Source organism: Sebastes fasciatus, chromosome 17, assembly GCF_043250625.1.
Source record: "Sebastes fasciatus isolate fSebFas1 chromosome 17, fSebFas1.pri, whole genome shotgun sequence".
Classification (NCBI taxonomy): domain Eukaryota; kingdom Metazoa; phylum Chordata; class Actinopteri; order Perciformes; family Sebastidae; genus Sebastes; species Sebastes fasciatus.
This window is the reverse complement of record NC_133811.1, coordinates 14,368,335-14,396,285: the sequence shown is the minus strand read 5'-3', so window position 1 is coordinate 14,396,285 and position 27,951 is coordinate 14,368,335. Positions and strand designations below refer to the sequence as shown.

Sequence of the window (27,951 nt, the reverse complement as noted above, 5' to 3'; positions counted from 1 at the left end):
CTAAGTCTCCGATTAGATGGCTATAAAGAAAAGCTGCAGGTTTATTTCGTGATGTCAATTCATGGATAGTTATCCTTGAAAAACACAACAGAATGGAAAGATACATCATCTGCAGCTGTCAAACAGCGTTTAAAGAGTAAAATGCTGCCAGAAGGAGTCTCCTACAAATGAGTGAGCATTTTAGTCTAGACTTTTCCACGGGGACCCTTACATCACTGCTACATCCAGCACAATGGAAGACAACTATTTCACAGATCTCTACACGGTGATGATCCTCCTATCTGCTGCTTTGAAAATGCCAGACTACTCTCTGACAGGTGAGCAACAAAAGGAGGTAATTTAGCAGCCGTTCCAGTATCCTCACTTGATGGGCATAGCCGGACCTACACTTCTCAGAAAGGAAACCACATTAATCTCCACTTCTGGCATGCGCATTGTTCTGCCACCCCTCCCACCACCACCACCACTTGTACCACAGCACCCAGGCAGCTCAGACTCATTTATCAAACACACAAGATGTCCTGCAAGCTTTCCCCCCTCCCCTCCCTTCCTGCTTTACACCAATGCAAATGCAGCCATTTGGATGTGCAGTGGTGGCCGCCGCCGTCTCAACCAGAGTGGAACAGATAAATGTAAAGCCCTCGTGTGGAGAGCTTTATCCATATTTGACAATATGCAAACTGGCGTAGACACTTGATATATACGGACGTACACACAACCAGAAGCACACACACATTCAAACATAATGTGCCCTTGGTTCAGCACACAGCTCAGCTTTTTTTGTGTATTAGCAGACAGCCTATCAGGCCCCAGTAAAGGCTGAATGAAAACAGCTCTCCACAGCTGGCAGTTTTCAGCATATCTCCATTAATGTGCGTGGAAATAAAGCAGAGAAAGGGACAGATTTGTATTTGACCTGAGAGAGAAGTTCACACCTCCTGCACAGCGATGGTGTGTTTTTTAGTGCTGAAATCTGGGGCGAGGGACGAGTGAAGAGGCTCTTTTCACTGGGATAAAGTGCTCATTTGAATGGAAGAGTGAATGCGTGTGTGTGTGTGTGCGTGTGTGTATGCTCACACAGCATCTGTGTGTGTGTGTGTGTGTGTGTGTGTACAGATGAAAAGAGTGGACAGGGATGAATAGTTGCTGTATTTGGGTCAGAGCCATCATTAAACAATGTGAAAAGAGTGGATTGAACAGACACACAGCAATAAAGGGAATATGAAACAGATGTATTTTAAGTAAAAAGATGAATGCTTGTATCACCAGTCCACATCCCACCTCTTCATCCTTTTCTCCTTTTAGCTTTTGTGTTGCACTTTTCACCCTTTTTTCCCATCTCTGGTCTGTCGCCCTCTCCGACCCTTTGAGTCAGACCCAACTTTAATCGAAAAATCACAAGTGGTGGGAAAGAGGAAGGCGAGGGTGCAAAGGAGGAAGGCAGATGGGCCTCAGTTAGCTAATGACAGATTGTGGGAAGCGGTGAATAAAAGATGAGCTCGCTAGCAGGTGGATAAAACGATGCATAAACAGCCAGGATGGGATTGTCTGTACACCATTAAATATGGATGGGTCTTCAAGACCCCAAGCTACATAACAGCATTCCCACAGATGTGCTGGAGGCGCCGCTAAACACACAAATAATCATTCTCAGTGCAAACACACCTGCGAGTCCCTTCACCGTAAAACACTCACAAAATTATTTTCATTTTCACTTTCCCTAAAAGCTTTCACATACATGCATGATAGGCTACATAAGAGAAACATTGCCACCATAAAGTATCTCACCTGCATCCCTGCTGATGTATGTAATTCAGACAGATCCCCTCAATCCACTTCCTACAAACACAGTGGAGCACCTCGCCAGGTAAAGCAGCTGGACCTATGACAGATATGTCAATGTGATCCAAAGCACAACTCAGTTTTCACCCCCCGCCCACGCCACCATTGGGACATGACGATTGCTGCGCTTTCACCTGAGGTGAACCGTGGCAGCAGCTAACAAAAGACACACGCACACACGTGCACAAAACAAATACACACTACTATTATAAACAGTGTGGACAAGCAACAGTCTTGCATGACAGAGATCTGGCATTATGTGTGTTTTGCTGTATGAAGAGTCCACGAACAATTCAGCAACAGCTGGTGGATGGATTTCCAAAAAATTCTGCACACACAGTCACGTCCCCCTCACAATGAACTTTGGTGATCCCTAACATTTCCACTACCGTCAACATCAGATCAAAGTATTAATTTATCCAATACTGTGGTATATGTACTGTATTTAGTGTTGTATGATAATTAGCAAATGTTAGCATGCTAAACTAAGATTGTGAACAAGGTAAACATTATACCTGCTAAACATCAACATGTTAAAATTGTCATTGTGAGCATATTAGGGTGCTGATGTTAGCATGCTGCAGCATTACAGAGCTTCTAACATGGCTTTAGACTTTAAAGAGGACCTATTATGCTTATTTTCAGGTGCATGCTTGTATTTTGGGTTTGTACTAGAACATGTTTACATGCTTTATTGGTCAAAAAACGCTTTACTTTTCTCATAACGCTCCGTTTGAGCTCCTGTCCCCCCTCCTGAAAAGTCCAGTCTGCTCTGATTGGTCAGCTGGCACACACTGTTGTGATTGGTCACCCGAACCAAACTCTTCGGACTCCGCTCCAGCTCCGCTCTAACTAGCTTTGTTTGAGGGTATGCCAAACTAGCAGTTATGCAAATGTATTACTTGGTGATATCACCACGTTACTGAAGAAAAGGCGGGACTTCAATCAAGGCATTTCAGGCAGTTCAGGAGCAGTGTAACTCCCTCTGATGTGGCATAGCATCATTTATACCTGATTTAGCTATAATCCAAGGTCATTATGTATTCACACATTCATTTACCTGGATGTCAGCAGAATATTACAAAAAACTGCACAAAAAATCATTAAATTTGCTGGACAAATAGGCTTTGAGTGATTTGTTTCTTATTTCTGCCATGTCCATGAATAATTTTCTATTAAATTAAATACATTTTTAATTCTGCATGAGCAGACATTCTATCCACTTACATCCAAAACACAATGAATTTACTTTGATAGCCATCATTCAGTGTATTGTAGGCCTACATTTGGGTTTTAAGGAATAAGCAACACTGTTTGTTTTGGGAAAGAGAAAAAGGTGGAATTCCTGCCTGTGCCGATCTCTAATAAGCTCTGTTTTTTGAACATTAAAACATGTAAACTAGTTCTAGTAGAAACCCAAAATACAAGTATGAACCTTAAAATGAGCATAATAGGTCCTCTTTAATGATTGTTTCTGTGAACACTGAACAAAAACAAAAAAGCCAGGGACATAACAGTCATATTTGTCATTTATTAGCATAACAGGTTTTTCGTATCTAATAATATCAAAATGTTAAGGGAAAAAAAGATGTTTTTTATTACAGTACATTCCATTTGCAGAGAAGCAGAGGCAAACCTACATGAATTCAAAAGAGAACAGTAGATCGAGAGAGTTCGGACCTTTTTCCTGGTTTAAGATTGCATTAGCTGGTACCAGCGAACAGCACTGCTATAACTTCATATACAGTAGCATCATTAACTGCCACCCCACACTCTTGCATTCCTTGAGGTAAAAAAATACATCTTTAGTATTGATACATTCATAGAAATATAAAAGCGTCTTTATGTCCTTATTGTGCTTTTATATGGGAGTATTGCCTTTGCTCTGAACAGCTGAGAAAATGGATCTCAGAGATGGTAACCCTGGGTGACGATCAGGGAAACGGCCTCCATCGTGGATCATGAACCAATTCGATATTGGCAATTTGCTCCAGGCCACTTCACAACAGGGGCGACTACCTTGTGCCTAAATTACCCAGTTGTTTAAACTGAGCCGACGTCCAATAAATATGCATCGGTAAATGCCAGGTTCAGCTATTAAACGATAGAACCGTGTTTCCTTTAAATAGATAGATAAATGGCAAGCTGGATTTCCACAGGGTGACATGCAGCATGTTAATGTGTGTCTACAGGCACTACTCAAAAGGCTCGGAAAAGGCATGCAGAGAGCAAGAGAAAGATAAAGAAGGAGGGAGAGAGAGAGAGAGAGAGAGTAGGTGTGTGGAGAGAAACACTGGAAATAGGGAAGCAGAGAGGGAGAAAGAGTCCCTGTGCTCAGCGTGACAGACGACAGCAGGGGCTGTGCTGCCCGAGGCGTAACATACCCCCCCCACCTCCATAACCAACTTCCTCCACCCTCCATCCCCCCCTCGCCTGAGGGCCAGCGTTAAAGAGCACAATAAGTCTCATCTCCCTACTCACACCATTCTGTGCTCCCAGTCCAACCAGCCCCAACCAGTCACGCACTGGTACCCAGAGTGTTGTGCGTAGGTTGAGTGCGCAAGGAAAGAAGGGTTAGAGTAGAGATAGGAGGTTGGGGGAAGGACTTTAACAGCGCCCGTGCACCCCTCCCCTCCTTGTCTCCGAAGACCACCTCCACCACTCACGATGCTTTCTCCTCCTCCGACCAGCCCAGTCGACCTGAAACCATATAGCCAGGAGCAAAAAAAGGGAGGACAGAAAGACCTCTCTCCTCCTCCGTTTCCCTCTTGTCCTCCATTATGGCACGATCCCACCTCAAGGTGGTGGTGGGGGGGTTGGGAGTGCCCAGAGAGCTGCCATCACGCAGCTGATCCAAACCTCTACATCCCTGTCTTACAACACTACGTTTCTATAAGGTAAAAGCTAACCCACCTAAACCTTTCTGTACTTGTTTTCATGCAACAAGATTTTTTTAAACACGTGCCTTTAAAACAAAAGGAATCTGAGTTGCATCGCTGCAAACGTCCTCCAATGATATGGGGGACCCCAGTTTGATCAGTTTGATCTTCAGTTCAGGAACATATCCCCAAAGATATCCTGGATTAAGTCCCACAGAGTCCAGGAAAGTCCAGATGATGGAGGGCTGCTACAAACCCTTAGTCGGGGTTGTGGTAGGTGGTGCCCCCAAGTCCAGTTTGTGGAGAACATCCTGGGCTCTCATCTCCACCGTCTTGTGGAGGTGGACTGTGCACCCTTGACCTGATGGTAACAGAAACCCTGTCGTTGTAGTGGGAAATTTCTGGTGAGCTGAGGGCTGAGGAAGGCAGGTGAGGCTCTACAACGACGGGCTGTAGTTGAAGGGCAGGTGAGTTGTGAGTTGGAGTTGGAGTTGAGCTGGGGACAGCAGAGTACCCCAGCTGGAGGTCCTGGGGTCTATGTGAGAGGGAGTCTGTGTGGCATATCATCACGCCGTGTTGTTGAGGGATGGAGAGAGGTGAAGAGGGCAATGACATGGGCGTGTCCGTCCAGACGGAGGCGGTATGAGAGGAGCACGGGGAAGGGTAAGACATAGGCGGTGTCGGATGGGACAGGTATGTGAGGTGTGCTGGGGAGTAGTGCGTGGGGCAGACTACTGTAGGCTGTGGCGTTGACGTCATGAGGGTCTCCATGAGATGAGCCATTCTCTTCATGACTATTCCGAGGTCGGCCACTTCCCTCCCGAGGTTGCTCACCTGCAGACACAAACACAAACCATATTTAGTTTTAAATGCGGAAAGGGAAGGTACACAGGTAACAGGAAGTGTAGCACTAGGACCCAGGAAGGACTCAGGCAAGGAACAGAGGCAAAGGGCCTTTCTTTCTGCTTTGAGACACACCTGAGAGAGCAGCTGAGGCCAGCCTTTGTTTGGTGTTTGATTTGGTAGGCTCCCTTTTTAAAAATATGTTTAAAATAGGGCTGTCAAACGCAAATTTGTTTTAACGCCACTAATTTCTTTAACGCATTAATGCAACTTGTTTTTGATTGATTTTAGGTTGCAGCGGGCTCAGTCTTAAAATCATACTATCTTGTCGGTACGGAGGCTAAATAACGCTCCAAACTTATGCAAAATTTTGGCGAGGAAAAACTGGCATGGCCATTTTCTAAGGGGTCCCTTGACCTCTGACCTCAAGATATGTGAATGAAAATGGGTTCTATGGGTAACGACGAGTCTCCCCTTTACAGACATGCCCACTTTATGATAATCACATGCCGTTTTTGGGCAAGTCATAGTCAGTCAGTTTAAAATCACGGTTTTAATAGTGAAATTGTAGAACCATAAAATATTTCTTTTAGCACATAGTATTAAATTAAAGATGTGTTAAATAATTGTTCGAAATAATGTTATTTGTTAGATTCTTCATGTTTGGTGAGGGACTAAAACCTGGTAGTGATTGCTTCGGCACATCAGCTAAGAACCAAGGTATGCTCAATCAGATCAGAGACGCAATACAATACAATACTTACATGGTTCTTAATGAAATGCCTCCTCATCCATGGGTTGGGTGAGGCATAAAATCCAATTCTAAGCACTCAAGTGGATAGTTTAAAATAAAAAAAGGCATTTAAAGTTATAGTCCTAAGGATTTTAATGAAATCAAGTAGTAGTAGCAGGAAAGAAGAAGAGTATTGGCGTAGTCCATCATTCCTGCACTGGATTTAGTTTGTTACCCATTGCAATTGTATCTCATACAACAGCCTCACTGTTTAAGGTTTACTCTCTTTACACCATGTAATTGCTGTTTTAACTTACTGCAAGTGCAAATATTTTTTCATATTAAAAGCGTTCAATTGGCAGAACTTAGGGTGGCTTTTATTGTAAAGCCAAAGGCAATGGCCATTAGTCATTTCCTACAATTTTTACGGTGGATTAGTTTCGCAAGAGTTGCAATTATTTTTGACTCATTCTTAATAATACTGCTCAACAAATATTTGCTGTATGTAGTAGGTTGGATTTTAGGATCCAGGAGTACTGATGGTTAATTAGGAGATGAGGAAATAGGAACAGGTGTGTCAGTGGGAGGTGCTTAGTTAAGATAAGGTCAAGCAGGAAGTGTGGTTGGCCTCTTTCTCTATCACCTCTTGTTTGAGGCACACACTGAGATTCAAGGTAAGAGACATGTGGTGGTTTTCAAGTGTCATATATATCAAGTGTTATATCTCTGTACTTCTCTTAGGAAAGCTGATTTAACACCGCCCTCCCTCCCAGTTGTGGTAATTCAAAGTACTTTATGGGTAAATCATAGCTTTACACTGGTGTCTGCGAACATGTCATTATATTTACTATGAATATTGGGAGTTGTTTTAAAATGGTAACCTGCCCAGATTAAGTGAAATACAAATTGAAAATATTCTGCTGATGTATGGCATGAAATGTTAGACCATGTACTAAATACTGGTTGATTGTTCTCCTGTTTGTGTAATGACTGGTAGCCCGAGCTGTTTTGGAGGACCCCTCTGGCTGCCTGGGTTGTGTGAATTTAAGTATTTGGTGTTTTTTGAGAAATGTCTATAAATCAAAGAGGAGGTGAAACTGAATTAATTTTACAATTAATTTGTCTTTTTCGTTTTAATTCCAGTCAAGTGTTAATCACCCATTAGGTTTTGTCTGTTGATGCTGCCTGCTTTTTAATATTTTTAAGCCAGAACGAACGCTGGTCTCCTTGTCCCTACAGGGTTCCCTGGTGGCAGCCAGTGGGTGCACTGGTGACGGTTTGATGTGGTGTTGAACCTGGATTTGGAGCGGTGTGTGTGTGTGTGTGTGGTCACCTTAGGTTGGGTGAGTGATGTGTTTTGGTTGTAGTGATTATTCTTTTACCATATTTATTGCCACCCTGCGCTGCCCCCTCTAACTTGACTGTATTCTCTCCTTTCAGGCTCTCCTTTAGTGGGACCAGCAGATAATAGTTTTACTAATTTTAATGACAAATAAAACTGCTTGTAACAGCTCATGAACTGGTTTGACTCTAGTTCATTCAGAACTAGATGTATTTATGTTTTGTCGCCAAACCACACGTTGCATGTATTTACCCATTTGTGCCTGCAACTGAAATTTTTAATTTCCTTTTGGAAGTGTTCTCTGGGCTTGCCTAGGCACAAATGTGAAGGCATTTTCAAATCATTTGGATGAAAAGTGATTTTTTTTCTTATCATGCTACAGACTGCTGTCCCATGTGCCCAAATACTAGATATAGTATGATAAGAAAAAGGCTGTATCTGAGAAACTACAAGGAGCACAATCAAGTACTGTATCTGGTATCTATGAACTCATAGCAATTTGAATAACAAAGATATGCACACATACAGTGTAAAAAAGTAAGTCACTGCCATATACAGTAGTTTAATACTTTTTTTGGTTATGTAGTAAAGACAAACTTTCTAGGAAACACTACCAAGAATAAAAAGCCCCAGGGTAAACGCTACATCATGACGAATTTGGTATTTTCAGGTCAGTCTTTTTGGGTCAAAGTATATCTCCTGCCTGTCGTTGAGCATGTAACATCATGCTGCTATAATTGGTCATTACACTGACGGGTGATGGTGATTAGTTGCTCTCTGCACGTGGCGTGTCCACAGAGGGCACGACCAGGAAGCCTTGCCAATGTGCCATCTGCCTCTACCAGTCAAAGCACTCATGACCATTCATCAGGCCAATCACGCACATCAGTGCCACTGGATGCACATCAGCCCTCAGCGGGACACACAACTCCAGGTGGGAACGGCTCCAGTCGCTGTGTGACTACGTCAAGAGGTGATCAAGTACACTGTGATCACGGCAGACCAAATAAGGCTCAGAGCTTCCTCTTCTTCTCTCGGATACATGGACACACAGTGTTAGGCATACATGAACACATTGTCTTATCAGTTAATAGATTTAATTAATACATTTAATTGTATTTATTACATTTTTGATATTTAACACTGAGGTTGTTTAACTTTGATCTATCATATCCTACTGAGTCCAGACAATAGTTATTCTGTCTCCCTCTTTCTCTCCCATCTCATCTCTGTTCCTCTCTGGAGTGGCTGCTAAAAGCCTGGGTCTAAACTCTGGCTCTGATAAAAATAGAAAAGCTGAGAGCGACAGGACAGTCCAATCTGACACGCTGTCAACATGATTCCAGTACTCCCACCTCAGAGACAACCATCTGTGGGGATTATCAGACAAAACAGCAGCCATAGATAACCAGAGCTCACTGCAGCTACAGGTATGCATTAAGCCCAAAACACTATCATATCTTAACCACAAGTGTTCTACAAAATATCTGACTCTGAATAAATGTTTGAGTTGTACTACAGCACATAAATATAGCAATCCACTATATTCAGCAACCTGGGTGTCAAGTATAAAGCAGAGCAGCTTTGATAATGGAGTTTTTTTTTTTGGAAATTAGTTGTGACTTTTGTGAATTGGATCATTTCAAAGCAGAACCAGAGCATGAAAATGGCAAAGAGAGCTCTGAATGTGACAACGGTCAAGATACTGTCAAAGTAACGGTCCCAAGAGAAGTTAGGACTGATGAAGGAATTAGGGATGCAAAACCAAACCATAAAAAATCAAAACAACGTAGGCTTGTTGAGCCGTTGCACTACTATTAAATACAGGCCTGCTAATTATTTGATGAGGTTCCAGAGACATAAGAGCCAATTATCTGAAAATAGGCCTACTTGACCATTAAGTAACCAGCCTAATTTCAGATATAAAATCAGTGTTATGGCTTCAAATAATATAGAAATATCATTCATTACTATAAATCAATCTATTTATATATATTTTGGAGTTCAAACACATTAGAAATGGTTCTGTTTTTCCTCTCCCTTATGCAAAACAAACTAAACCGTGTCTCAAAAAATGCAATACAAACTGAACCGTGGGCTTGTTGAACCGTTTGACCATTTCAAGGGAACCTCACATAGTTACCTCAACTGCCTCGACCTTTCTGCTATAAACACACAAGAAGTTTTCCTGGCCAGATTTCCAACTTGGGAAGCCAGATGAGTTGCACTTTCCTGGAAACCATCAGCTGTTATAGTCATGGCTGGAGAAAAGGAAAGCTGATGGATGCTCAGTCTTTTTTTTTGCAGAAATAGTGACCTATAGGGAATTTTCACATTTGAGCGTTATTCAACTCATCGTTTTGGTTTTATGGCATATACCACATTACAGTTTTGGTTCACTCTCACCGCAGGCAAGAAAGCCACTGTACACTACCTGGTCAGCACTAAACAGCAGACAGAAAATTTACTGGCTAGTTTCTAAAGAAGAAACTAGGATTTATTACCGGTGACAGTTATTCTACTCATCATTGCATCTTGTATGAAAAGGTTGGGTGACGTGACAGGCATTGGTTTTCTATTTATTTATGAAGCCCTTAATGGCAACTTGCCATCATATGTCACATCCTTATTAAATTGTTCCTATAGTCCTTATTTGGCTCGTTCAAGTGATAACACTTGAAGTCCCACGTGCAAACACTAAATTTGGAGAAACTGTATTTGTGCTGCACAAACTTGGAACATTTTACAACACACACTAAAATTTAACACAGTCAATTTAAAACCATGATTACAAAATACCCTGCTTTTGAATGTAACTGTTTTGAACTGTTTTCTGTTGTTGACTGGTTGTTTGTTTTCTCGTTAATTATTTTCTTGTATGTATCTATTCTGTTTTAATTGTACTCTCGGCATCATTGAAAATGAGGGTATGCTCTCAATGATTCCTTGAGATTTAAATGAAGGTTGAATGAAAAAAACAAACACTAGTGGAGCATTTAGCAGGCTAAGGAGACAGAATATTTTCATCAGTCGGTGGAGACCAAAACAGAGCTAAAAAACAGTGAATGTTAGCGTTACATTTGTCAGATAGCCAGAAACATGCATCTAAATGACTGATAATGTTGCTTAGTGTCTCTTAGATGTGTGAATATGTACATGTGGTAACATCTTATTCCACTGCCCCCAAGTGACTAGCGTTTTAAGTCTGTTTTATACTTGCTTGATGCTTTCAGCATTTAATTTGGTTTCTTACTGTTCATTTATTAAAGTAGGTCACTACTGCTGTGCATACGTATGTACTTATGTCTCATTCTCAAGTGTATTTGTGGTGCACCGTATGTGAGTGTTTCTAGCCTCTTATTGTAATCACAAGCGCAATTACTCAGACTTTTCAGGCACAGCTCTCATTCTTCAAGCTCTCCTGTGTGTCTGCACATTATGATTTCCATGACCTGGAACAAAGGTCACCATGTTAGGCCTCTCTTTAACTATACTAATGCCTCATTCATCTCCCACTAGAATAAGCCCTCCAGATTAGGTTAAAGGGTAAAATGAGAGGTCGCAGAGCAAGGCAGAGTTTATGACTGTGTTCACACATTTTGTAGTTCATTAAAATGCTGCCACTTTTGTGTGGTTCAGGTCAGAATCAGCAAAGACATTAACCTTTTGCAGTTGATTGTTCAGATGGTCATATCTCATGTTTAAAATTGCAGTTTGTGCTGTTTTATTCACAGGTACGGATACAGGTCTCAAAAGGCCTTTGCTACATTATTTTCACTGAAATAACTGGTACTGTTGCAGTTTCTCATTAAGAAAAAAAACACTATCGACCAACAAATTGGGCCCCTACAAGCATGCTTTTTGCAAGTGTTGTCTAGTGGATTTCCAACCACAGTTGAGATGTAACAACATCATTTTCATGATGAGAAACTGTGCATGAGTACTAAATTACAGTATTTGGGACGGTAAATCCTTTTTATTTGCAAGTCATCCACATTATGAAACTACCCTGTATGTGCCAAATAACAAAATGTTATTTATATTTGTATTTGAAGAGAAAGCAGAGAGGGTTTAAACCAACACCCTCTTTCCATCTCCTATGGTGATCGGAGTGGATGGATCCAAGTGAGGATTAACAACCTACAAGACCCTGCTGGGACACTTCCTGTCAAACACCGGTAACCCACTGAGACACAGACAGGACAACAGAGCCAATGTGTATAACTGTGAAGATGCTGTGCCGTCGTCTGACACACTTTCCCTCTCTGATTTTGTTTCTTCTCATGAAGCTATCTGCCTTCTCTCCATTTCCCTCTCTTTACGCCTCTATCTGCTCGTCCCAGGATACAGACTGAGGCTTAGCGGGAGGAAGCAAACACTCCCTCTCACCTGCCAAAAGACTAATGTCAATTTAGCCACCCGCCAATCAAAACCATAGGATACAGCATGAGAGAGAGAGAGAGAGAGAGTGAGTGTGTGTCTGTGTGTCTGTGTGTCTGTGTGTGTGAACGGATTATTTAAAGCTGGACAACGAACCACCAAAGTCTATAAAACATCCAAATATGAAATTAAATGTAAGGTTCATGAAAACATATAAATGTAGGGTTTAGGTATTGAAAAATTATATCATTCTTTAAGGCTTCAATAAAACACCACATCCTCTAGAGCAGTGGTTCTCAACCAGGAGTCCAGGGACCCCAAGGGGTCGTTAAGGGAGTTCCAATGGGTCCCCAGAAAAAATAGGGGAATAGTTTATTTTCACTACTTTTATTCACTAGAAGTGAGCCCAGTGTTAGTAAGAGTCTATTCTAATCATAAGCTGGGGACACACTGACCCGACATCAGAGAACTAGCGGCAATGATTTCTTGTTGCGTCGCCTCACGTCGCCTTTGTTTTGGCCGACAAGCTGCTCCCGAACACACCGCAAAGACTACAGCCGACAGCCAGTTAGCACGTACGTTCTGCATCTGTGTGAGGTGAAATAGCTCTGCACACCAGCAGGTCGTGGTAGTCTGTATTCGTCATTCAAAAAAGGGAAAAGAACGAGGACGGCGGATATACACGTCGTTGTTATGATACGTAAATGAAACAATGTGGCGTTTGCCGAGCATTTTCACACCACTCTCATTTACCACTACTGCTTCATTCCAGATGACCATGTCGCTGTGATAATATCCGTGTATCGGAATGATCTGAAGAGATGAAGATGAAAAATGAGAAGAGCCTTAAGCTGATCAGCCAATCAGAGTGATTTCTCTCACCGACCGGCGCTGCCGCCGATTCAACATGCTGAATCGGCCGAAAAACCTCAGACACTGGCAGATCAAAGCCGACGGTGCGGTACAATGTCAGTCACATGCTGCTATAGCCACCTGTCGGTCTCTCTTTTAAACACACACACACACACCTGCTGGTCGAGGTGTTGCAGTTGTCCTCTGGTCTCCTCTGCTTTAGCTGCGAGCTCTGCCGTGCTGATCTGCAACAAATCTGTGACACAAATTAGAAAAGTTACAAATCACTTCAAGTGCCGAATAAGAAGTACAAATGTACACCCAGCAGTTATTGCATCAAGGCAGTGGATAAATAGAGTAGGCACTGACAGGAAGTGCAAATTCACATTAATCATTACCCTCAGTATATACAACAGTACTGCTGCAGGGATTTGGATGTGAACATTTTTCACTTCCCAGGATGTGGGAAGTTGAAGGGATTGTAAATGGTATTGGGTCGTATTTAAGAGGTAAATTGCTGAGTATTGTAGGATGGAAGGACCTGTGGCAGACGCTGAGGCACTGGTTGGTTCATTGACAGGACAACCTTGGCTGGTAGGGAAGGGGAAAGCCTCCGTCCCCTCACTGTCCTCAGTACCGTCCACTATCCTGCAGGGAGACAGAAATGAGTGTGTGTGTGTGATCGAAAAGCCCAGTCTGCTCTGATTGGTCAACTAGCCCACTCTGTTGTGATTGGTCAACCGAGCCAAACTCTTCGGATTCCGCTTCAGCTCCACTCTAACTAGCTTTGTTTGAGGGCGTGCCAAACTAGCCGCTAGGCAGGTATTATGCAAATGTGTTACTTGGTGACATCACCACGTTATGGAAGAAAAGGTAGGATTTCAATCAAGGTGTTTCAGGCAGTTCAGGAGCAGTGTTTCTGTGGGGGAGAGTAACTCCCTTTGACGTAGACTTTGGGCTTTGTAACTTTGCAGACCTTTTACATGCATAACAAACTATACTATAACATATTAAAGGAAAGGGAAAAAGCACAAAAGCAGAATAGGTCCTCTTTAAATGTTGCGCTGTCATGGTCAAAAATTGCCTTAGTTTGTACCACATGCTAAAGAATGACACAAATCGACCTAACAGAGTCACAGAGAAACAGGCAGACAGACAAATCAATGGCGATCAAACTCACCTGGGGCTGAGGTTGGACGGGTCTAAAGTGGTGAGAGTAATTTCCTGGATCTTCCTCCGAGACCTCCTGGAGCTCCGTCCCGTTGTCCTCTGGCTGGGCTGGCTCAGCGGAGACTTCCCACCCGTGTCCCCGAGGTTCACCGATCGGTTCCGCTCGAATGACACAGACACGGCCTCATCTTCCTCCTCTTCTTCCTCCTCCTCATCTTCCTCATCTTCGTCCTGCGTCTCTATGATGGACGGATAGCCGTGAACCACTCGTCCGTTCCTTCTCAAACCAGACTGGACATAAACAAAACATGAAAATAAACTTTGAGAGTAGCGACAAATATCAATCGCCTGTGATTTTAAAGGTTTTAAAAATAAAATTTTTATGGAGATGAATATTTAAAAAAGAATAATACATCCACACAGACTTTAGAAACTGAAAAAATAATGATTGTAAATTAATCATTTAAAAATGTTTGGCGGATCCAAAATAAATGTTTTGTACCCCTCTTGTATTACTTTTGGACGGACCAGGGACACCGTGTCAATATACGCTTAATACATAGTGTCCTTTTAAAATAAACTTCCGTTTTCACAGGAAGTTAGGTTTAGGCAACACAGCCACTTTGTTAGGGTTAGGAAACGGTCGTAATTGACGTTAACTTCACTGGCTAGCAACTGACGTGACTGGTGACTTAAGACGGATTTGACAAAATAAGTCAGCATTACTTTTAGTTTCACACAGGAAACGAATTACGCCGCGGGTGGGTTTACATTAGAGTTAGTTGAAAGGCCCGGTTCATCACATACTGTTGCTAAAAGTTGCCTCCGTTCGTCGTTTCCGATGCCGCGGGGCACATACCCAATGGCAGAATTTGACGAGTTGGAAGTGAGAACGGGTACGAGAATGTGACATCTAGCGGCTGAATTTTATCAATAGCACCTTTTTAAGTACATTTTGAAATACAACCTTTGAGTGTTGATAGAACTTTTGGAGATTACATAACTACAGAAAAAGCAGAAAGCTGACAATTAAAATCTATTCATGCTGATTTGAGTCAACTGAAGCATCAGCCTTTATGATGTCTTTAAAAAAACAGCAATTCTCCGCATACTGTGTCACAGCAAATGTTGCCATCCTGTTTTTTTTCTGCTTCGTCTGAAGATGCTGAACACGCGAAGCTGTTAACACCATGACCCTGAAATACACATGAGGTGTTTTCAATACATAGATGTGCACTTGTGACTTCTAAGTGCAAGGGGCAGACCACTCAGCTGGATTCATGAGTGACAAAGTTAACCAAAAATCCAACATGTCAGACTGAAAGTGTGACCTGCAGAGTAATGAAGGCAACACATGGTGAACTCTGACATCAGTCCTCTTTTGTCATGGGTCTGCTAGTTGTGCAAAAGTGCAAGGACGCTGATCAACCATAAGATGAGGATACAATTAGGTAATAACAGAAATCAGGTCAACGGTAACCTATTGATCGGAAGCAGCGTGAGGTTAATGGCCCCGACAGCTGAATTGATTTTTTTGTACTACACATTATATTTGTGCAGATTCTCAGCATTCAATGAGCAGCCTGTAGAGCATGTAGAGCATCATCACCCTCTATGCTGAGGAAGAATGATTTAATGCCTGCTAACTAAGAACTAAAAAATCTCTCCATCGGAATCATTAATTCAAGAAGAGTGATTGAGTCCATTATCAGCGATGGAGGTCTACTGCCGGGTCGCCCTGCAGACTTTTCATAGATTTAGAAAAATGTATCTGTGGTTGAACGTTAATTTGAGTTCCATTATTTTGTATTGCGGGCTGCTTAAAACGTTGGTATCAGCAAATATGTTGGAGGTGATAGATGTCGTCTTTTGAGTGAATGGTACCCGTCTCAAAGCGGGGCATTAGATTGTTAACCATCAGTCAGTGTTTGAGTGTGTTACCTGAGTATCTAGAGCGGTTGTGGACAGCCTGGCCTTAACCTGGAAGAGAGCCAGAGAGGAAATACTGTATACAGTAAATTAACTGCAGGAAGAAGCAATCAAGATGTGGCCTTTCTTCTCTCAGCTTTAAATTAACAGAGGAGCTATTTCACAACTCTCAGCAGTAAGTTATTTTTGCAAAGCTGGCAGGAGAACACTATATGGGCTTTCGGTGATCCAATGATGGGAAATAATTCACCTTAACACACTGATGCTATTGTATTGTGCTCATATATATAGTGCAGTAATATCCGAGCAATCTCGACCTCTCAGCCACAAACACATCGTCCATCCTGTGCTGCCTCCTTCCTCCTGTCTTCTTCATTTTAACTCTACTCTGTGCTGAGATCTGGGCTGGCCCTCTGTTCATCAGCTGCTCCTAAAAGCCCTGCGGCAGGTAGTGAGTTAGTAAGTGGGCCAGTGGTGTTTGGGCTGGAGATACCTGACTGTAATTACAGCAGCAGAGCTCCTGCAAGTGCCCCGACTATTTTTGCCCTCTTTCCCTCTCTGTCTCTCTCTCTCTCTCTCACACACACAAATACACTTTTCTGATTTTAAAGCTTTTCCCCTCTTGCTTACTCCAGCCACCCTCAAAGTCCATTTCTTACCCTCCCAACTCCAGCCCTCCTTGCCTCCCTCTTTCCTCTCACCCAACCCATCAGTCATTCTCACCCATTATTACAGTACCTTTATTCATTATAGATAGAAATTGGCAAGTGTTTATAAAGTGCTTGTCATGCACTGCTATGCTTAGGGCTCATTAATTTTCTGCATTGTTTTTTTCCAATACGAAAACAGAAATAAATCAAGAACTCTCAGGGTTTATTAAAACATGATTAAAAATCTCATACAAAAGTTAAAGGATAACTTTGGTATTTTTCAACCTGGACCCTATGTATTCATTTGGGGCAACCTGGCACCGTCAGTTTACGTCCACTAAAAGTGCTTGTTTTTGCCACTGACAGGCTTAGATTGTTATAAGTGTCTGACAACATTATGGAAAGAACCCTCCAGAGAAATTAAACATTTTTCTTACCTTTTGCTTTCTGTTATTGTGTCATGTGACTTGTTGCCGGAAGACAATGGTGGAAACGTGAGTGAGAGTTGGAGAGAGAGAGAGTGCCACGGGACACCGGTGTTGTCAGAGTTTGTTGTGTTGGAGTACAGAAAGTGTAGCTTAGTGTTATCTAAAAGATTTTCAATGTCACGGCTGAATATTTAGATGATTTTGACAATGTGGATGTGACGCAAGATTTCAGGTCAAGGCTTCTCCGAGTGAGACACACAATAACAAAGAGAAAACATAACGTAAGAAAAACATTTAATTTCTCTGTAGGGTCCTTTCCATAATGTTGTCAGCTTTTTATAATAACAATTTGAGCCTGTCAGTGGCAAAAACAAAAACTTTTAGTGGACGTAAACTGATGGTACCAGGTTTCCCCAAATGATTACATTACAGCTTGTTTACCGGCTGACGTCTGCAGCGTTCTATCTCAATACTGGACCAATTTCAAAAATTGTTGTCCCAAATAGTCACTTAGACACAAAAACATGGGAAAAAAGGGTCCAGAAAAAAACGAAATTATTCTTTAAGAATATGAAATTTGAGTGAACATCTGATTAGAAAAAAAAAAGACATTTTATATGTTTTTTTTTTCTTCAACAGACTCTGGTGCATAATCAGCACCTCATTTATTTTTCCTCCACACTTTCATCTTTACTTTCTGTCAGTGGAAGCTGTATTTTGTGAACATCGCAAGAGGACCTCATTAATGTAAACTACTGTGAAATTGTCCTCTTGCAGCATGAAACATAATAACTTTTGGGAGCATAGACACAGGAAATTAAGGTGAAAATCAGTTTCTGCTCCTTTTTAAAGAATCTGTGTATTTTTGAGTGAAATATCTGCAAAAAACAACAACAACAACAATGAGCCTCAGTCATACTCAGTGGGCTACCTCCGTGTCTGAGAAGCGAAGCCAATGCTGAAGTGCCTTAAACTTGCATTCTTTCTAATAGCCAGCAGGGGGCGACTCCTCTGGTTGCAAAAAGAAGTCTGATTGTATAGAAGTCTATGAGAAAATGAGCCTACTTCTCACTTGATTTATTACCTCAGTAAACATTGTAAACATGAGTTTATAGTCTCAATCGCTAGTTTCAAGACTTCTTCAATACAGCATGATGTTCATTTAATAAATTATGATTTCAGTTCATGAAAGTTAATATAACCTTTTTGGTCTCCTAAAAATGTCTTGTTCAACGTTCGGTTGTACTTAGCTCCACCCTCTCGTGCCACTTCTGGTTGCAAAAAAGCAAGATGGCGACGGCTAAAATGCTGAACTTGAGGCTTCAAAACGGCAGTCCACAAACCAATGGGTGACGTCACAGTGACTATGTCCACTTCTTATGTATATTCTATGGTCATACTGTATTGATACACAACAGAGACAGCAGCACCTTCACATTTAAGAGTCAATATTACTTTGATGGACTTACATGTGTCTCATGTCCCTCCCTCAGGTTGTATGTGAGGTCCTGCTGGATGTCCTGGATGAAGCGGTGCGAGTATTCGGAGTAGAGGTCCAACACCTCGTACAGCCCCCTCAGGTTAACACATTGCAGGTCACAGTAGGTCAGAGCTTTCACGTCTGCATTGGTTTTTATCACTCGGTCATCTAAGGACAGAGTTGCCCCGATCAGATCTCCTTTACCTGCTCAGAGAGAGACATGGACACAGGTCAGAGTAAGGGTCACAGCATGATGTTTATTCTAAAAGTTGTTGAGGATACAGACTGTAGAGTCTCTCAGCAGCATGTTTCAGATCTTCCATTTATTAAAAAGCTTCTCAGGGAGTGTACAGGTTGGAGTGTGTGAGGGGGTTTGGACCAGCACAAGGCTGGGGCATTAAGACCACCTCATGTCAGCACGCATTATAACTAATAGCTATATTAATGTCACAGGTTTGTCACTTTCTATGCTTCGCTATGATAAATGACTTTAATTTGGGTTCTTCTTACCATCCACCAAGTCTGCCATTGTAAATATTGATATATGTTTTAAATAAATGGATATTGGTACAGTTAGTGATCCTAATTACGAACTAAAAAGCTACAAAGAAGCAAGTGTCATGCTAGAGGAGGATAAATACCAGTCTTGCAACCCAAAACTTCTTATTAAAGCTTCAGTAGGCAGAAAGGTTTTGGCATCATTGAGCAAAAATTCCATAATAACCTTTCAGCATATTGTAATTCAAGTGTTCTGAGAGAAAACTAGACTTCTGCACCTCCTCATGGCTCTGTTTTCAGGCTTTAAAAAAATCTAGCCCGTGATGGGAGACTTTGACCAATCACAGGTCATTTCAGAGAGAGAGAGCGTTTCTATTGGCTGTGCTCCGGCTGGTGGGCGGAGCTTGGTATTTCCTCTACTGATCTCAACATGGCTGCCGGGTCAAAAACTTTCTCATTTTACAGCTAAACAGTACATTACAAGATGATTTTGAAAACATTTGAGGTGAGAAATAAGGATTACAGTAACAGAATATTGATTCATATTTGATCAGCGCTGCCTAGTTTGACCGTTTGATCGGAGTTTGTGAGTGATTGACAGCTGCTCAGAGACGGCAAGGCTCCAGCTCGGCTCTGATTAGTTGTTTTCCTCCGGTCTGTGAAATCTTGCAGATGCCATTAGGAGCACCGGAGGACACCAGAGGACACAGAGACACATGTTTTTTTTCAGATTACGTGTCTCATGCACTACTGTCAGGATATACTGATCGTTTTATAAAAATAACTTTTTTTTATCATATTTGCTCCATTTCTACCCACTGCGGCTTTAGTTGCTTAAAACGTATCCACAAAGCATTAATACATGATTTATTAAGCAAAATGTGGTACCATTATTAGTTTAGTAATCCTCTGACAACCATGACTGTAAATTTGGTTTGAGTTGTTGCCATATTCTTAACTTGGTTCTGTCGTAATCGGCCCTGCCCCCTGTTCATTCATGTTTAGTGTTTCCTGTTTTATTTTGTTGCTCACCTCTCCTCTCAGATCACTTTACTTCCTGCCTTTTGTGTTTTCCTGCCAGTTTTGAGGTCTGCCCCGCCCTGATTAGTTTCACCTGTCCCCACTTCCTCATCAGTCAGTCACTGTTTAAACTAGCCCAGTTCATTTGTTCTTTGTCGGTTTGTTTTTCGTTGGTATGGAGTTTAGTTTGCCCGTTACCTGGGTGCATCTTGGACTCTCAATCTGTAAGCATTTTATAAAATCATTTAACTGCACCAGTCGGCATGCTTTTGTCTGCGTTTGGGTCCTTCCCCTGCTGCCTGATCTTCTAGCATCATTAGAGGTCACTGTAGTTTAGGTAAGGCAACTGTAACTTCTACTTCATCTACTTCTTGCAGCTCTTCTCAACATAAATTAAGAGCAAGGCAGCTGGAAATAAACGGAGCTGACAACAAGCTTTTCTTTTCAGTTTCTACATTAACACTATGGTCTGTTGCCGATCAACTCTTCCCACATGCTTGTCCGATCAGATGATGTTAGAATAAAAACACAACTATCTGAATGCATCGAGAACTTAATTAAGCAAAAGAGATGAAACTCAAGAGCCAATCACCAATCTCTAAATACCACCATAAAAACTAAATAAGAACAGGACTAAGTATAGACTATGAATGAACAGAATATTAGTTAACAGTGTTATTTATACAGTCTATGAAAACATAATCACTCTCACTGCTTTCGGTACGTTTTACTGTTTGAATGAAGCGGTGCTGACAGCTGTTTCCTGTTCTCTTTATACAGGATGAAGCTGTACGAAGCACCCCGTTAGTGTTCATGCCCCTTAAGCAGTGATAAAATATTCATTATGGCCATTGTGAACTGTGAACGCTGCTCAATTACACCGAAGCTGATGGAGCGGCAGTCGTGACTGTTCTTATTCTCCGTCTCCCCCCCCTCTCTCTATTTCACTCTCAGTCCACCCCGTCTCACCTCAGCCGTTACTTCTCTCCCTCCCTCTGTCTCTGTTTCTAGATTCTTCACTCTTCGTGCTTTATCAAAACCCTTTGTCTTGTTTTCTCATAACTGCCTCACTTTCTGTTTTCATCCTGTCCTCTCTGTTGTCTTTCCTTTCTTCTTTACTGCCTCTTTTCTTTCTCTTCCCCTCTGTTTTCTTTCCTTCCTTTCTTCCTTGTGTACTTCCCATAATCTCTTGCTTCTTTCCAGGCTTTGTGTTTTCTGTCCTCCTAACTTTCCTTCTCTGTTTTCTGTCTTTCCTCCCTATCTTCCTTCTTTCCTGTTTTCTTCCTCGCTCCCTTCATTGTTTATTTCCTCCCTGTTTTCCTTCCTCCTTTTTCTCTTTCCCTGTTTTCTTCCATCTCCCCCTTTCCTTCCTGACTTTGTGTTTTCTGTCCTTTCTTTCTTCCTGTTTTCTTCCGTTCTTCTTTACCCTGTCTTTCTTTCTTTCTTTGCCCCTGTTTTTTCTTCTTTCCTCCATCCCTCTCTTCCTTCTTTCCTTCCCTTCTGTTGTTTCTTCCTTCTTCCCCGTTTCCATTCTTCCTCCTTTACTCAGTGTTCCTTCCTTTTTTCCGATTGTCCTTCTTTTCCTTCTTCTCTTCCTCTGTTTTACTTCTTTCCTTGCTTCCTCCATGTTTCCCCCTATTTCCCTGTTTTCCTTCCCTCTTTTCATCTGTCCTCTGTTGTATTTCCTATCCTTTCTTCTGTCTTTCCTTCCTTCATTCCCGTTTTCCTTCCTTCTTCCTCCCTGTTGTTCTTCTTTCATTCCTTTCTCCAAGTTTTGCCTTCCCTCCTTTCTTTCTTTCCTTCCTTCCCCACCTCACCTTAACTCAGCTAAGCTCTATTTTCTATTTATTTTTTTCTATCTCACTCACTCTCTTTTCCTCCTTCCTTCATTTTTTCCATCGAATCCTGCAGCCCTGCTCCCCTCTCTTCCTCTTTCTAACTCTGCTGTCCTACTCTTTCTTTCACACTCTCTCTACCTCCTCTCCACCTTCCCTCAGTCCAGTTATTTCAGATATTCTACTACACTCTCTCTCTCTCTTTCTCTCTCTCTCCATCAACCCTACTTTCTCCTCATCCTCTCTCTCTCTCTCTCTGTTTCATGTCTCAACATGGCCTCTCTCGCTCTCACCCACTCTCTATTAGCTGTGGCTACAGACTTGCAGGTGTGACAAGGAAGAAATAGAGAGACGCACACAGAGAAAGCGAAACAGAGCTTTTTCTCCTTCAGTCAGACACTCAATGTCAGCCTGACCTTCTGCACAGTCAACAGGCAGCACAGAGACAATGCTCTCCACCTGTCAAGCCTACACACACACAAACACACACACACACACACACACACACACACACACACACACACACACACACACATTTGCACCCACCCACACACCAACACACACACACACCACTCTGTACACCAGTAAACAATTCCACCTACTCCATGCACACACAGGCCCAAACATATGCAAACTTTTTTTTCAACAGGAGAAACAAGCAAGGACAGAAAACAAAGACACAAACAACAGACACACTTTGCGCGCACGCACACACACACACACACACACACACACACACACACACACACACACACACACACACACACACACACAGTTGAGATAAAGATTTTAAGTACCGCACCAACAGAGACAAAGTGATGAATGGATGTTCAGACTCTCTTGCTTTCTCTTACTGACTTACTGACACACACTCTTTCCTGGCACACATATGCTTGTGCCAGATTGTTCTATAACTCCGTGTCATGAAGGTCAGAAAGCAAAAGCCATCAAGGTCATGAGTACAAGAGGTTGTGTTACACAGCAGATGTGAGTGGTTGGAAATACAGCCAGGCTGAGGGCTGTTTCATATGCATTCTGCACCAAGAGACATGTGTGACATCTATGGTGCTTTTCACTACATCCCCAGACTGTCACACAATGTGTGTGCTTAAGTTTTGAATGAGAAGTTCTCCACCACTCAAAAGCAGGTGCAAATGTGTGCAGATGTATTGAAGGAAGGTCGTGATGTTGCCAAGAGCGTTTCTGTGAGGAGAGCAGCACTGAATTGGTTCCAAAGCCAATTTTCAAAGTATTTTTTTTTATGATGATGAGAACAGTAATAACTATCAAGATACCAGAAAAGTCTTCTGCCAATGTGAATCTGTCATTCAAAAGACTAGTTCAACATTTTGGCAAAAAAAATAAATAACAGTGTAAAACTGACAAGTGGTGGATTTACCACTATTTCTTGGCTGGGTGCACAGACGAAGCATCCGATTCAGCTGTTATCAGACCATGAAATAGGCGTTATCGGTCGCTATAAGCACATTGATGTAGGTCAGTAAAGGGGCCTACTACACCTACGATGTAAGTGAAAGTGAAACTTAAAAGCAACACCTTCCAATACGTTGTAAAACTGAATGAAACATTACGTTTTGAACACAAGCAAAAAGGCTTCTTTAGGTTTAGGCACAAAACTACAACTTATTTAGGTTTAGGCAACAAAAACAGGTCATAAAATACGGGAGGTCCAAGGCACTCTTCTAGTAACACGCGGGGGTTGTAAGCCTTCTCATAATGTGCCAGCATTGTCTATGTTTTGAGTATTTCACAATGAAATACCCTTCTGATTAAAGGCTTTTTAGCTTTTTGCCAGAAGAATGCCCTGGACCTTCCTTCTTTTGTGAACTTCCCAACCAAAGAGCACCTTCATTACACTTGTTTGAACTTCCAGGCACTTCAGACCTTCTCTTTTAAAAAAACCCCCAAAAAACAGTTAGGTTTAGCCAACAAAACTACATCTTATTCAGGTTTAGGCGACAAAAACACTTGGTTAAGTTTAGCAAAAAAAACATCGTGCTTTGGCTTAAAATACCTAAATGAAAATCCTGTGTTTTGCCAAGGATTGGAAATCAATTAAATAAATGAGATATAACATGTTATGTGTGGGCTTTAGAGGTGCTGGGCGGACTTTGTTACATTTTGGAAAGAGCCACACTAGCTGCTTCCCACTTTTTTAACCGTTTACAATCTGCATCAAAACACATACAGTATAGGGATGGTTATGTCAGATTTTGAAGAGCAGTAGTTCATGATAAAATAGAGAAAAAGTGAATTTACACTCCAACTTGATGTCTACTGAGCTGCTAATGCACTGTAGTAATTGCACACTTTTGATAAGTAATATTACAAATGTGCATTTGATTGCTGTTACTGTTGCACTTGATTCTAGAAACACCAGTCATAAGATTAAATGGGTCAGTTTAGTGTCCTCAGGTGGTTTGCCACCAGTTGCGATGGCTTATATACTGTATATATATACACGTCTATAAAAAAATCTATTTTTTTAATGAGCAGTCCTTTCGTTTATGCATTTGTTTTTTAATATATAATTTCTCCTTCATTTTTCGTTTCATTGGGACTTCACATACTGACTATGGCAACCATTCTTATTAATATAATGATCTTTTCTTAGTTTGAGCTGAATTGCAGCTTTAGCCTCCATTAATGAGAAGCCAATTTCTATTTTAGCATCACAGAAATCTGGAACTGCTGATTTCAGGGTTATCCCACCACTTCAATACATCTTTTAAAGTTTTATATTATTCTGTTAATACAGAATGCACACAAGTCAATGCTGGCAGCTGATATTGTAATTAGTTGCTGCTGTAGTAAATCAAACATTCATTTAACACTGCATATTAAAATGCATACAAATTTGGCCTTAGGTATAAAGACTGATTTCAACTAGATCTACCATGGACTGGACCAGACCGCACTAAACTGGTCTAGACTAGATGGAACTGAAATGACCTGACTCTGGTGAACTGGACTGAACAGGACAACACCAATTAAACTGGACAGGACTGAATTACAATGCTGTAGGACAGGCTTGACCATACTAGACTTGAGAGGCTTAACCTGTATGGAATTAGACAATCATTGGGACGCTCTGAATGGTATAATGGTATATAATATAATATAATATAATATATACTGTATATTTAAATCAACCTGCAGTTGCTGAATGTTTGTGTCTGTTTCAACATCTGTCTGTCAGTTCTGCTCACCTAATTATTAACTCTGTTATGTCACCCAAAACTATTTTGCATGCTCAGTTATAGATAAGTCTTTGGCTCTATGTTGGCTCTTGTTTTCTTTTATGAGGGGTTTAATAATAATAGGCTCTGAGAGTGAGCTGCAGCCTTTAGGACACTGTGATGCTCCTGTTTCTAAACAATGGGCTCATTTACAGACCCAGCTTTATCTCAATGAGCCACATAGAGCTTTATTATGAAGATTGCTGCTAGGAGTTTCTTTGTAAAACTATAATGATGGCACAGAGGGTTTTCATCCTCCCCTCCATCCCCTCCCCTATCCTTTATCGTACCCAGGATGGCCAGCACCATGCCGTCCTTCAGCACCTCCATGGACCCGGAGCAGACGAAGAAGATGGCCTGGAGAGCGTCGCCCTGTCGGAGGAGGTACTCTCCAGGAGCGCAGAAGGAGGTCTTGATGTGCAGGGAGAGGGAGCGCAGGCAGCCACGACTGGCAGAGGCAAACAGAGACAGCTCAAGGATCTCCTTGTTAAGGTGCATAGTGATGTCAGACCGCAGCTCATCTGGGAAGTCCTTCAGCAGCTGTACAGATGACAGGAGGGAGAAAGAGACAGAGAGAGAGGTGAGGAGAGCACAATAGCTGTGAAAGCACAGCCATGCTGCAACTCTGTATGATTGCATTTCCAGCCTTTGATTTGAGACCTAAGCTATTGTACTACAGGAAACATTAGTGTCAAGTTTATTTATATAGCCCAAAATCAATTGTTTGCCTCAGAGCGTTTTACAATCTGCACAACACACGGCACCCTATATCCTTAGACCCTAAGTTAAGGAAAACTTCCTTCAAAAACATAAAAAAAACCTCTTGTTGTACACACACATACTGTACATACTGTATATATTAGGGTTTTCAATCGATTAAAATATTTAATCACGATTAATCGCATGATTGTCCATAGTTAATCGCAAAATAATCACACATTTTTTATCTGTTCAAAATGTACCTTAAATGGAGATTTGTCAAGTATTTAATACTCTTATCAACATGGGAGTGGGCAAATATGCTTGCTTTATACAAATATATGTATATATTTATTATTGGAAATCAATTAACAACACAAAACAATGACAAATATTGTCCAGAAACCCTCACAGGTACTGCATCTAACATAAAAATATGCTCAAATCATAACATGGCAAACTCGAGCCCAACAGGCAACAACAGCTGTCAGTGTGTCAGTGTGCTGACTTGACTATGACTTGCCCCAAACTGCATGTGATTATCATAAAGTGGGCATGTATGTAAAGGGGAGACTCGTTGGTACCCATGGAACCCATTTTCATTCACATATCTTGAGGTCAGAGGTCAAGGGACCCCTTTGAAAATGGCCATGCCGGTTTTTCCTCGCCAATATTTAGCGTAAGTTTGGAGCATTATTTACCCTCCTTTGTAACAAGCTAGTATGACGTGGTTGATACAGTACTCTAGCTTTAAAACTGAGCCCGCTACAACCTAAAAATCGCAAGTTGCGTTAAACAAATTAGTGGCGTTAAAACAAATTTGCGTTAACTTCGACAGCCCTAATTCTCATACAACAGTTCGTATCATGCAAAAAGGTATTTTTAATTTTTTCATGCATTTTCCTACGAATGTCCAGCAACACGTGTCAGTTTCCGCTCGTTACATACATACAGTCTTTTCAAAATAAACTTCAACTTCACAGTAAACAACTTGGTTAGGTTTAGGCAACAAAACTACTTAGTTAGGTTTTGGAAAAGAACGGGGTAAAGAGTGGCATAAGCATGGAAATTATGTGACAAATCAACGTTGACGTTGACCTCGGTCTCCTGGGCGAAAGTCTGATGCTTTTTGACACACCCATCCAGCACAACCTCCTCCCTACACAGTGTTTGTTGTTCTTTTTACTTCCTGGTTCACGATTAAGTGGATTACATACAAAATTATATGTGGGATATACTGTATACAAATTACAGTGCATTACTTTTTATAAGTATAGCTACGAACAGTGTAGGAGAATAGCTTTACTTAATGCTGGACCCTCAGAATAAACACATCTATGTTAAGAAACACTATGAATCACTACATGTGCTACACACATAACATAAACACTCAAATACGATCTGGAAAAGCCCCTATTACAGTTGAAAAAAACAAGTCACACTTTTGCATATCATCAATCTGTCTTTCTCCATGTCGGGACTAAGATCTGGAGCACACCGTCACACGGAGTCGATCAATGAGTCATCAGAGCCAGGCTGACTTTAATCAACAGGCCCATCTATAATTCATCTGTCTGGGATTCATCATCATCACTCCATCTCAGCGCCGGTCTGGGCTCTGACAGCTGTCTCGCAGGCATCTGCAGCCTGGGGGGACGAGCTGCTATTAGACTACTAACTGGTTGCCTCCTTTTCCCTGGACTTGTGAAGAAAAGGTGTTGTTCACCCTCCGTTCTGCTCGTCTTTTCTCTAAACTGTCCTCATGCCATAATGTTGTTGATGTTGCTTTAGACTAAGTGTGATGTCCTGTTGTCCCAGTATCACGTGTATCGACGTGGTCCTGTCAACTAGATTCCCCACACCTCAAATTTATGTACATTGCATAGATAGACTGTATAAAATATGGATGTAGTCTCTGTGACGTCACCATACCGACCTGGTACGGCACCCACTCAAAGTGGTCATGCCCTTAATTAAGTCTTAATATAATTTAAATGTGTCACCAGGCTGTAAACATGTGTATTTCTGCTGTAAAGTCTATGGAGATTGACTCGCTTTTGGCATCAGCCTCAAGTGGTCATTTGAAGAACTGCAGTTTCTGGCACTTTGGC

General features: G+C 41.7%; 1 protein-coding gene and 2 long non-coding RNA genes across 4 annotated transcripts in view; 2 read left to right on the top strand and 1 right to left on the bottom strand.

The window, feature by feature from the left end:
* Positions 1-4,281: 4,281 nt before the first annotated feature.
* kcnh8 (potassium voltage-gated channel, subfamily H (eag-related), member 8) overlaps positions 4,282-27,951 on the bottom strand; it is a 67,721-nt gene continuing 44,051 nt past the window's right edge. Inside the window, exons 10-16 of the mRNA XM_074613892.1 lie at positions 25,432-25,681; positions 18,518-18,732; positions 15,983-16,021; positions 14,052-14,332; positions 13,413-13,519; positions 13,048-13,127; positions 4,282-5,555 (exon numbers count right to left, since the gene is read on the bottom strand). Of these exons, the coding sequence (XP_074469993.1) occupies positions 4,980-5,555; positions 13,048-13,127; positions 13,413-13,519; positions 14,052-14,332; positions 15,983-16,021; positions 18,518-18,732; positions 25,432-25,681 (1,548 nt within the window). The 3' untranslated portion in view covers positions 4,282-4,979. The remainder of the gene's footprint in view (positions 5,556-13,047; positions 13,128-13,412; positions 13,520-14,051; positions 14,333-15,982; positions 16,022-18,517; positions 18,733-25,431; positions 25,682-27,951) is intronic.
* LOC141754659 (uncharacterized) lies at positions 6,915-27,951 on the top strand. Of its 2 annotated transcripts, XR_012590692.1 has the most exons (4): positions 6,915-6,971; positions 11,695-11,817; positions 25,436-25,721; positions 27,326-27,951. It is a non-coding gene; the product is annotated as an uncharacterized LOC141754659 (long non-coding RNA). The 2 variants fall into 2 exon arrangements; XR_012590693.1 differs by lacking the exons at positions 6,915-6,971; positions 11,695-11,817 and adding an exon at positions 19,887-20,270.
* On the top strand, positions 7,037-7,827 carry LOC141754376 (uncharacterized). The gene is made up of 3 exons (XR_012590621.1): positions 7,037-7,075; positions 7,537-7,640; positions 7,738-7,827. It is a non-coding gene; the product is annotated as an uncharacterized LOC141754376 (long non-coding RNA).